The 11,035-nt window shown below is 45.6% G+C and overlaps 1 protein-coding gene across 1 annotated transcript; it reads right to left on the bottom strand.

Moving 5' to 3' along the window:
• Positions 1–1,820: 1,820 nt before the first annotated feature.
• On the bottom strand, positions 1,821–9,406 carry ubald2 (UBA-like domain containing 2). Its single transcript, XM_083676373.1, has 3 exons — positions 9,160–9,406; positions 5,497–5,553; positions 1,821–2,199 (listed from the first exon to the last, which is right to left on the bottom strand). The coding sequence occupies exons 1-3, from the start codon at positions 9,277–9,279 to the stop codon at positions 1,828–1,830; spliced, it is 549 nt and encodes a 182-aa protein (XP_083532499.1). The 5' UTR covers positions 9,280–9,406; the 3' UTR covers positions 1,821–1,827.
• Positions 9,407–11,035: the final 1,629 nt, after the last annotated feature.

Genomic DNA, 11,035 nt, shown 5'->3' with positions numbered 1-11,035 from the left:
TGAGAAGGATGAGCTCAACACCTCCATACTAAGACACTCAAGTCCCCGGGGTTTACAGGGCTTCAGGGTCACCGTCGTTCCAGAGGTCATTACACTGGCTCTCATATTGTGTAAACTTAAGCACATACTTGGAACCCGTACTCGATTCGTATTTCTAGCATTTAAAAAAAAAAAAAAAGACACTAATTTCATCAGTCAAATCAAGCAATGTTGTAACTCCCATTTGTTTCTTTTTTTTTGCACAATGACTGAGCACCAGGAGAGATTCTGCTTGTTTAACCCATTCATTCTGTCTGTTTCTGTTGTAGGGAATACATTCAGAGCACACATGGGGCCTCTCCCATTCAAACAGAGGTAGGAGCAGTCGAGCTTCTGCTAGAGGTTGTGTGGAAATTCACTGAGTTCGCCTCTACCCCTATGTAGAGAGACGGAGGAGGTTCTGGTGGCTCACACCCTACGTGTCAAAACATTTGCAAATCAGATTAACTTGAGTGTCTGTGTATGTGTGTTGACAGCATTACTGAGTTCTACATTTTCGCACATTGTTTTGGCAGGAGCCTTTATTTACACTCGAGTCAAGACGACCCCATAATTTTGAAAAAAAAAATGGTTTGCACTTTCAAACAAAAGAAAGTCGACACAGAGCGGTCTCCTTGTTAATGAGATGGCTGTGGAGAAGGAGACAAAAAAAAAGAAAAGAATCTATGTTCTTGCAGCTCCAAGCGATGCCTTTTTGACAAGCCTGCAGGACATCATTATCCCTGCTCAAAGTCCACTTTCTTTGACATCCACAGGGTGAAAATGTTCAGATAATAACAATTAAAAAAAACAAAAAACTACAATATAAATGTACCAGTGTTTTGCCTGGTAATTATCTGTCAAATTATTGCAGACGTTGGGGTGTCTTTTCCCCCAAAACCGAATCTCAACTTGCATGATTTTCTGTGAAACACCTCTGGAATCAGGTTCACCTTTCTGACACTCTCCTAAACCAAAGCTTCCATGGAGCCCCCCCTCTCAGATACAAGAGCATGCGGTGTAGCCATTGAGTCAAGTTTCATCAACCTTTAACACTTGGATAAATGGCCTTGTAAGAAACCTGACCCCAATGGCTACAAGTGTTCCTCCATGATCTACCCTATTCACACTATACAGATACTCATCCACAAAATAATATATGTAGAAACATATATATTTCTTTTTTTTCTCCAGGCCATAAATTCTGCTGAAATCACAAAACCATAACCATCTTCATATATGCACATTGCAGTCTCATCTGCTGGTTATTGCGAGTTCCTGTCACATCGTTGGAACGTTATTGAACCCTATGGGAGACAAGAGTTTCTAAAAACAGCCGATGGCCAAGCACTCTAGCAGATCACATGGCTCCTATCCTAATGTAAGTGCTCTGCTGGGTCCAGGGCTTGTTTGCATTGATGATGAAAACTGCATTTCCCAGAGTCCTTTGGGGCTTCAAGACCCCATCCCCGTTCCACTTCCTCATTGTTATTAGTGGTTCTCCCAAGGTTCTTCCTAGGCTTTGATGAGTTATGATGAAGAGATAGAGAAATGAAATGGAGGTCCTCCAAAGAAGGACAGATTGTTCATCGTCATTTTAGAAAAAAAAGCAAAAAACAAAAAAACAACAGTACCTTGTCTCTTCCCCCTGGGGCCACATGACCCTTTAATCCTTCTATACCACCCCCCTTTCCCCACGCAAACCCTCTAATAGATTGATTAGGCTACATTTAGCATCACCCCTGCCTCCCTGCACCCCAACCCCACCCCCCACCCCACCCCCCAACCCCCCAACCCCAGTGTAGAGTCTCATCTCTGGCCATGCAGGGCCGATACAACAGGGGTCTGCTGGGCGCTGCCGGGCTGGGACGAGGGGGGCCACATGGGGGTCTGGTGCATGTGGTGGTAGGGGGGCTGGTAGTGGTGGTGGTGCATCATGTGGTGGCCCGTGGGCGAGGAGGGGGGCAGCCAGGCAGGCTGGTGGCTGGGGGGGGACGAGGCCCAGAAGGAGCCGAAGCCTGCCGTGGAGGAGGGGGCCGGGGGGGAGCAGGCCATGGACACCTGGGTGGGACCTCCGCCTCCCACGCTGCCCGAGCAGTCGGACGCCCTCAGCTTGGAGAACATGGTGATGGCGTCGGGGAAGTTGGGTGGCGTGGCGGGGGTGTTCCTCGGGGTGCACATCTGGTGGAAGAGGACAAGGGGGGGGGGGGGGGGTTAGCTACTTATCCAGTTGTAAACGCAGCACATCAACAAGACAGTTCCCCAAGTATTTTTTAATTGTGTCATAATAACAGGGCGTTTCAACGGCTGCTTTGAAATGTGTTGTAACTGGCCAATGATGGGAGACAGGGTTGGTGAGTGAAACTGTGTGGGACATTAGTCCCACAACCCCCAATGAATTGAATCTTAGCTTTTCTCACTTGCAGCCTCATCTCCAACCATTGACTGCGATTCATATTGGAATACACTGTACTGTAAATGTCTTCGATGAGGTTGTCAATTAGCCCAAGTTGTCATTTGAAATGTACACTAATCTCTAGTGCAGTGTGTTTCATTACGGGGATAGCAACACATAAACAAACAAACATGCAGGCGAGCAAGCACACACACATACACACAGATCAGGTAACAGCCATACAAGGAAGGAGGACCTCTCAGCTGTGCGTTGAGCAAGCAGAGATGGGGGTTGTTTTATTTATAACACACAGCCAAGGCCCCTCTGCCATGGGGGGTACTCATATGGCGTGTGAGAGAGACACACACACACACACACACACACACACACACACACACACACACACACACACACACACACACACACACACACACACACACACACTTACTGGAAGAGCTCTTCACCAACCATTCCCGGGGAGAGCTAGGCATGAGGGGGATGTGGAGAGAGAGTGTGGGAGTGCTACAGGGGGATGATCTGAGCTGACAGATCTGTCACAGTGAAGCTGTCAGTCCGGCGCTCTCTGTGAGGCTGGCTGGCTCTCTCTCTGTCTGTCTGTCTGTCTGAGCCCTCTCCTAGCCGGGCCAGCAGCTGCTCCACTCCCAGAGACGGACAAGGAGGCTTTCAGCTGGTCTGTGTCTGTGATGGTGGACCAAACGGAAACTGTCATACACACAGGACCCAAAATGGTGGGGGGGGGGATCTGTTTTTTCCGGGAGTTCTGACTTGAAATAGCCTTTTCCCCAGAGGGCTTACGAACACTTGTTTGCAGCGGAAAGCGACAGATATAGAGATCTCACGACAGTTGGAACCGAAAAGCTGAACCAGATAGCTAAGCTATAGTAATAGCTGATAAAGCGATCAATTCGAGAGAACAGCACTGGTCTCCAACAGCTGCTTATTGACTGTGCTCCGTAGCTGGCTCTGAGGCTGGTCCCAGTGGAGCCGTTGTGAAAGGGGGGGGGGGGGGGTAGAGCAGAGTAGAACAATAGATGCCCCTATGCTGTGCTGTGTGTACAATGTTGTGCTGGGAGGGTGGGGCAGGGTGCACCCAGTTCAGCAGGTTCAGCTGAGGGGGCATGCCTGGACCGGCCCCATCTGCCACCCATATGACCTCCACCATCACAGACACTGATATAGAACACGCACAACCAAGTTTTTTTAAACACTGTGTCCTCTGTTACTACTGTGTCACAACTGATCCAATATCTGTTAATGTAGCTCCAGAAGTGGAAGTAGGACTGGTGGTATAACTTATTTGATGTCATAGTCAAAGTGAATTATTAATTCATTAGCCTCCTCCGGGGGTCTGACCAGAACAACTATTTCCAGTCATGTTCACCAGTAGACAGAGGGCAGAATGTACCTCCCAATAGACACACCTGGGGCTCAACAGGGGACCGGTGTTGTTGAGGTACGCAAGGTCACTATGTGTACGTTACAAACAGTAACATCTGCCGACAGGCAATGAAACCTTTAAGTCCAGTGGCTCAGGGACACGTGTTTATGTTTAACACAAAGCCGTTCAGAATGACTTCACTTGGCTAAGAGAGAGACCCTTAGATATACTTGTTGTGGCTGCAGAGAAAATGACGTTTGATTGAGAGCTGTGCTCTTTATTATTGCTGCTACACTGGAGCTCCTTCTTCTCCCACGCCCACGGTCCCCCCCCGCCCCCCCCCCGCCCCCCACCCCCTGCCCCCACTGGTTCCCCCAGGGCCCAAAGAGACTGCAGGATGGAGGGTAGACAGGGGAGAGGAGAAGGACTAACATAAGACATGGACATTGGCTGCTATCACTCTCTCTCTCTCCCGCTTTTATCTTCTACAACATATAGTGCTCTTCCATCACTACACACACACACACACACACACACACACACACACACACACACACACACACACACACACACACACACACACACACACACACACACACACACACACACACACACACACACACACACACACACAGCCCCCAGTGGTATGATGTAATGGCTGCACCCAAAATAATAACAAACCATGGCCCCCGCCACTCACACACTCAAGACTCACATGCACGCAAAGACACTTCATCTCAAGCTAAAACATGCTCCTCCCAGAACAGCCAACAAGCACGTACACCCGAAAGGAAGGGAGAAGAAAAAAAAAGAAAGAATGAGAGAAAACAAAAACACAAGGCTGGCTGTTCCAGCAGTGCAGACACACAGATGTTAGGGGGGAAGGCAGCGCACGCCAACACTGCATGCTCACAGGCTCCATGTGTGAGACATTAAGTTACATTTCCAGTTCTGGGCTCCAGGGGATGGTCCATCAGTTGAAGCAGACACAGACTCATCATACATACACGGACCACATGATCGCAAGGGGTGTTCGGGGAATGGCTTTGCGCAAGTCGCACTGGGCCAAGGGGAGAGAGAGAGAGAGAGAGAGAGAGAAGCGCAAGCCTTGCTTGTGCCCATTGTTTTCACATGCTGAAATAATGGAAATGAGACCTAGCTATTTCTCTGGGCCTGATTTAGCAAGTTGGCAGAATGTATATTTATTTATTTATTTATTTAGGTCTTCATTCAATGCATGTGAAAGGGAAAGCTTTCAAAACGCTTCATGAATGAAGAATTTATGACTATGAAATGAGTCACAAATAGAAAAGCACAGCAGCCCTACAGCACACAAATGCGTGTCTTGAGGAGGATTAGGCCTAGCTACTCTAAAGACTTAGTCAGTTGTAAATGCTCTAAGAACCCTACTGTAGCTGGATACGGAGAGGGAGGAAGGGAGAGAGGGAGGGATCGATTGGCGTCTGGTGTGTCAGACGCAGCTGTAGTACTATGTCGAGAACCCTAGTCCTCAGTCCCTGCTAGTGCATCTGTCCTCCTGTCCGATGAGCAGGCTGTCCGATGTGTGCGGCAGCCATGTCCTGAATTAGCTCCCTCAGACAGGATGTAATACATGTATGGCTTAAGCCTTTTCTAGTCTTTTTTTTTTGGGGGGGGTGGGGGGGGGGGGACCAAATGCACTTACCATCTGGTGGTGGTGACTGGGGATGTTGGCCTCCTGGAAAAAGGAGCTTAAGGCAGTCTGTGGAGAGAAATAGAGAGGGAGGGAGAAAAAAAGAGAGATGGGAGAGAGGAAGTTGAGTGTGAGAACAGTGTGAGCACTTGAACCTGCATTTTGCAGACCACGCACAATAAAACAGCATTTCATCCTCTTATCCGCCCCATTCGAGAACGTGAATTCCCCCCCCCATCCCCCCTTTTCCGTATCAGCCTATGGGTCAGTTGGTTCGAGCAGATCACATGACTCCGGGGTTAAAACTTTTCTCCTCCACTGTGTGATCTAAAACAGGGTTGGTAAACCACAGAGTGAGAGAGAGAGAGAGAAAATCTGCAGACAAGCTACCACTGCTGTGAGAGAACACAGGGAGAGTTTAAAATAATAATTAGCATAGAAAAACACTACTGTACTTTACAACTAGTACGTATTTCACAGACAGTAACTTATAAACGGTTTAGGCTACATAACAACTGAATTTTGTGAATAGGGTCTACACTTATTCTTAACACAAGTTGCAACAACAAAGCCTTTCTCATGGCAGTTGCACTCTGACTGGCTATGAAGAAACATTACAAATGTAAACAACTAGTTTCAGTTGCTGCTCCCTTACACAAACAAGGAAGTCCATAGGCTGCTTCCATTGTTTCTCTTTGTTGTGCATACAAAGGCCTTCATGAAAATGGACCTCATGGCTCAGAACTGAAAGTACACACTGATTCCAAAACATATCCTTTCACTAGCTGTTTACATCACAAGACAGAAGGTTCAAGATCCATGTTCTGACTGCAACACGCCTCGTGTTCTTTTTAAAAGGGGCTAAACATTTGGGTATGCTTGTGTCATGTCAGTCACTCCCTCCCTGGTCCACAAACAAATCACCTCAAAGACACGGATAAGGCCGTGTCGTTGTAACTACAATTAATACGACAACACGATGTAATAGACAGCTAGAAGCTAGCCTTACACCTCAGTGCTCGCCTAGCCACCATTTCCCTTCACTGGAGGCCTCTTGCTGACACTTCAATGAATGTGTGGTTTCCACCAACCCCCTCCCCCTACACACGCTCGCGTTGTTTGACAACAGCAGCAGTAGTGCAGGAATGTCTGCCTGCCGCTCAACGTGACACACATATCAACATGAATGTGCTTCTCTGCCATTGTCTACAGGGCCACTAGGTCCACGCTGTTCTTTGTCTACAACCGTTTTTTTTTTTTGTGTGGAAATAGTGTGGTTTTTGTGTGCATCAATCGACACCACTTTCACATTTCCTGCCGTCTACATGTACACACAGACGTACACAAACGCAATGTAACTATAGGCACTATATAACGTATAACTATAGGGACCGAGGTTAAGGGTTCCAATCGAGCCCCCTCAGAATCCTCTGCATACGTAGCAGTCAACACACTGGAAAGAAGACATGAAATGCCATAGCTTATGTAATGTGACACACACACACACACACACACACACCGTCACAAAGCCAACATAATGAACAGGTCCAACAGGCAACTCAATAAAGGCACAGCATCGAATAGGTAGCCTACAACTGGTAGTTAATATGCATAACACATGAAAGAAAGGCATGAAATATAATCACATGTGTGGCAGAAGAGCTAGTGAGGCTGAGTGGAAGTGCTGGGGGGGGGGGGGGGGGGTGACAGACTGACTGACTGAGTACGGAACATGCCCATGGACACAACACACAGCTTGCGGACACCATGAGCCCCACGGAGAGAATCACGCCACTGCTGTGTGGAGTGGGACATTATACCCTACTACTATCGAGTAATCCCAGAGGAAGGAAGAAAATCTCAGAGAGCTGTAGATGCTGAGAGAAATCCTAACCTTGTTGAACATCCTTCTAAAGAATACAAGGACATCCTAGATGAAAAAGGAGGCATTGAAACAATGGGAGTTTAGGCTAGTGTATTGTTTCCTTGTGTGTTTGTGTGTGTGTGTGTGTGTGTGTCTGCTTGTGAAAATCAGGACCCTTCCACTCCACTCAGAGCACCTGGGGGAGCCAGGCACTTTGATCCTGAGCAGGTTGCCTAGAGGAGACTTGTCTCCGCAATGCATCCGCTCCGATCAATCAACCTGCCGGCTCTCAGCAGCTAGAGAGGTGGTGACCATCAGCCTCCCTCCCTCCACCTGGCCACGCCACGGCCACTGACGGCACCAACAACAGATTGGTCATTAGGAGAAGGTGTCTGTTTGGGAAACCATCTGGAAGCAGAGGCATGAGATCAGAGATACTCTGCTGTTCAGGGCCCCTGTTGAATATTTAAAACTGTGGCCAGCTCATCAAATAAGTCGATTTTCATGTCATGTTTTTTTTGTTGTTGTTGTTGTTGGGAGAAGCATAAACCAGGATTCTAAGGATGTGCTACACTATAACATTGATAGGATTTTTCTCCATATAATATCCTTAGCAAGCAGAGAATTTAATGAAAGTTTAAGTCTATGTCCATCCCAACAGTGCCTCCAAACAAGCCCCTGTTGTAACCAAGGGTATTGTGAGAGTAGATCTGCTCATATAAGGTGTGTATCTGAGCTTGGATTTATATGAACAGCTGGAAGGATAATGCACCTTAATCAGCCTAAATATAGCTCAGTTGAATAGGCTACTCCAATCTGTACAAGACTAACAGTCCACCCAGGTCCAAAACCTAGCTCAAGTTCTGTGCGTGTCCTCTTTCCATAACCTTGTTCAACAACACGAGGTTCACCGGGTTTCCATGAGATGTGTGCGTGTATGTGTACGCGTGTCCGTCTGTCTGTGTGTGTGTGTCTGTGTATGTGTGTGTGTGTATGTCTGTGTGTGTGTGTGTGAGAAAGTGGATGCCAAATTATTGCTGTTACTATTGTGCAAGCAGATGAGAGTTACAACAGAGAGTTATGACTATGAAGAACGTGCCAACCATGTGACTGTCCTTGGACTGAAAGTTTATTTACCTGCTAAACATAACAGGACATACCAGTTCATCGTGATTGAAAGGATGAAGTCGGCAACTTCCGAGCTGCATGTTCAGATAGACTTGTTAACGTGTCAAAACATTGTTTGTATGAACGCTCATGTTTGACTGACTCACAGATGAGACACAACCATCTCCTAACAATGGGATCTGAGAGGCGGAAGTAGTGGCTATACATGTATATTGACAAAATGGGGCATTCAACTGAAGGGTACAGACAGTCACATCAAATAGGAGCAAGCCAATTAGTTAACGTTAGCTGGTTGGTTTACGCGGCTGTCAAAACAATCCACTGCTTGTCCATGATACTTCATCCTAGATGATCTAGTAGAAAGAGGCTTTGACTTCATTTTCGATGAGTTCCCAACAATACCACTTCTTCCGGTGATGATAAGCCAGAGCAAAAAAAAAAAAGCGTGGTCGCATTAAACCACATTCTTGACTTTTAGTGAGCTACATTTTCACATTCACTATTTCCTCTATATATATATATATATATATATATATATATATATATATATATATATATATATATATATATATATATATATATATATATATATATATAATTTCTTATTTTTGACTCGCTTTTTTTTCTTTTCTTTTTTAAACCCCCTTGTAAATCGCTAACACACACATACTACACACACTTACCTCAAATTGCCAATGAGCCGCTTGCAAGAGCTGCTTCGCTTGATCGGCTGCACAACCAGCAGTCAAAACAAACTGGTTGATCATGACTTGATGCCTGAGTTCGTCCATATTCACCGACATCACCGTTTTTTCACGCCACCGCACAGTTGAAAACCGAGAAATAACAATAGCTTCAGATGGATTTTCAAATGTTCCAAAAAATCAATCGCTCAAACCTGGCCCTCCCTGCCACTCGCTCTCTCTCTCTCTCTCTCTCTTCGCCTTCCAGCAACAACACAAATATTTGATGTCATCACCAACAACAAAGCCAAACTCCGAAGCCGATTGGATAAACCCGGTAAGCAACATAGTACACGCGGAAACCCCATTGGCCATCCCCTGAGCCAGCAGTCCGTTGGAATGACGTAATTGCAGGGCACACCACGTTACGCATTGGATGCTTGGGGATGAATACATCGCGTCTATTGGTTCCCGTTCTTGGAAGGTATCTCACATTCGTCCAATTATTGGTCATTTTACAGGTCTGGGTAGTGTCATTGGTGTGTATGAATTGTAAATATTTACGTCAATGTTTACGTTTTTGAAGCGAGTCAGTGATGCGCCAAGGTTTAGGTGAAATTCAGAGACATGTTTTGCTGTTACAGTAATGGAATGTGTTGAAGCTTAACTGGAATACTTTACTCAGTGTTAACACAGTAACATAACATAACAGTCTTACAGTAGGCACAGAAAAAAGTATGATTCATACAATGCATGCATTTAACATGAAAGCTGCATCATCTCTGAACAGGTTGCGGGGTGTTAAGCTATCTTGCTGCAAGGCTGAATTATTCAGCTTTGGTGCAGGTGAAAGCCTGTGGCAGAGAAGGCTATATATTATGTATTGAATCCGGGTGTTACCTGCATGTTGTTTGATGGTGGCTATTATTAGATTGGAGACTATTGTACAAAGCATATTTCACAGTTCTGGATGGCTCAGGGGGCCTAACGTAGACAGAAGCTTCAGAATTGGGTTTTGATGCTTGGAATGTTCCAGAATAACCTCTCCATGCATGGCAGTTTAGTTGCAGCTGTAGATGAATAATTCAACCAAATGTTTGTGTTTGTGTTTTTTTTTGTTTTTTTTATTAGTCAGAGGCATCTGTTTAGTGTAGTGTTGTAGTTCACCATAATTGTGTAAACACTGTACTTGCAACTTGGATATCTTAATTCTGTTGCTATTTATTGGTCAAGTAAGTATTTGCCTCAGCAAATAAACCATTGCACTAGAAAACCATGGGACTTTAATATCCTTGATATACATATCTGTTGTACTGATAAGAATAAGGCAACTGTTGACACTACACTATGAGAAAGTGAAATCTACTTTGTTTAAATGTCACTGAAAAAATGTCACACAATGTTTCCATCAAACCCACAAGGTTACACAGAGGTGAACTCTCTTTTCTCTCTTGGGGATAAACAAACAAAAATCACAATACAATATTAGTATGTGTTCCTATGTCTAAAACATTTAGGCACATGAAATGTTGACATGACTGTTGGCTGAGGGTCAGATCCAAAGGTCAGACTGAGTGAGTTTGAACAGAAACATTTAGACTAAGGCAATTCCCAAACAAGGACCAGAATGATTATTTGTTTTGTGTGTGTGTGGTGTCTGTGTGTGTGGTAAGTGTGTGTGTGTGTGTGTGTGTGTGTGTGTGTGTGTGTGTGTGTGTGTGTGTGCGTGTGCATGTACAATGGTGTGTGTTCGTGTAGAGGGTGGGTATTCTGTATATTCTGTATTATTCCCCTAATAAGAATGACTACACTGCAGGTCAACATATCCTGACTGACACAGCAATATACCCTGACTGACATGTTTTTGTCTGAGGCA

Source organism: Argentina silus, assembly GCF_951799395.1.
Source record: "Argentina silus genome assembly, chromosome: 9".
Classification (NCBI taxonomy): Eukaryota; Metazoa; Chordata; class Actinopteri; order Argentiniformes; family Argentinidae; genus Argentina; species Argentina silus.
The sequence above is the reverse complement of the archived record's forward strand: the minus strand, read 5'-3'. Positions and strand labels throughout refer to the sequence as shown.

What these genes read in the sequence shown, in the direction of transcription:
- ubald2 (XM_083676373.1), bottom strand. Translation starts at nt 9,279, where the DNA reads ATGTCGGTGAATATGGACGAACTCAGGCATCAAGTCATGATCAACCAG. An exon ending in CGGCTCATTGGCAATTTGAG is followed by an intron (nt 5,554 to 9,159) that starts GTAAGTGTGTGT and finishes TTCTCTCCACAG; the next exon opens with ACTGCCTTAAGCTCCTTTTT. An exon ending in CCAGTCACCACCACCAGATG is followed by an intron (nt 2,200 to 5,496) that starts GTAAGTGCATTT and finishes CTCTTCCACCAG; the next exon opens with ATGTGCACCCCGAGGAACAC.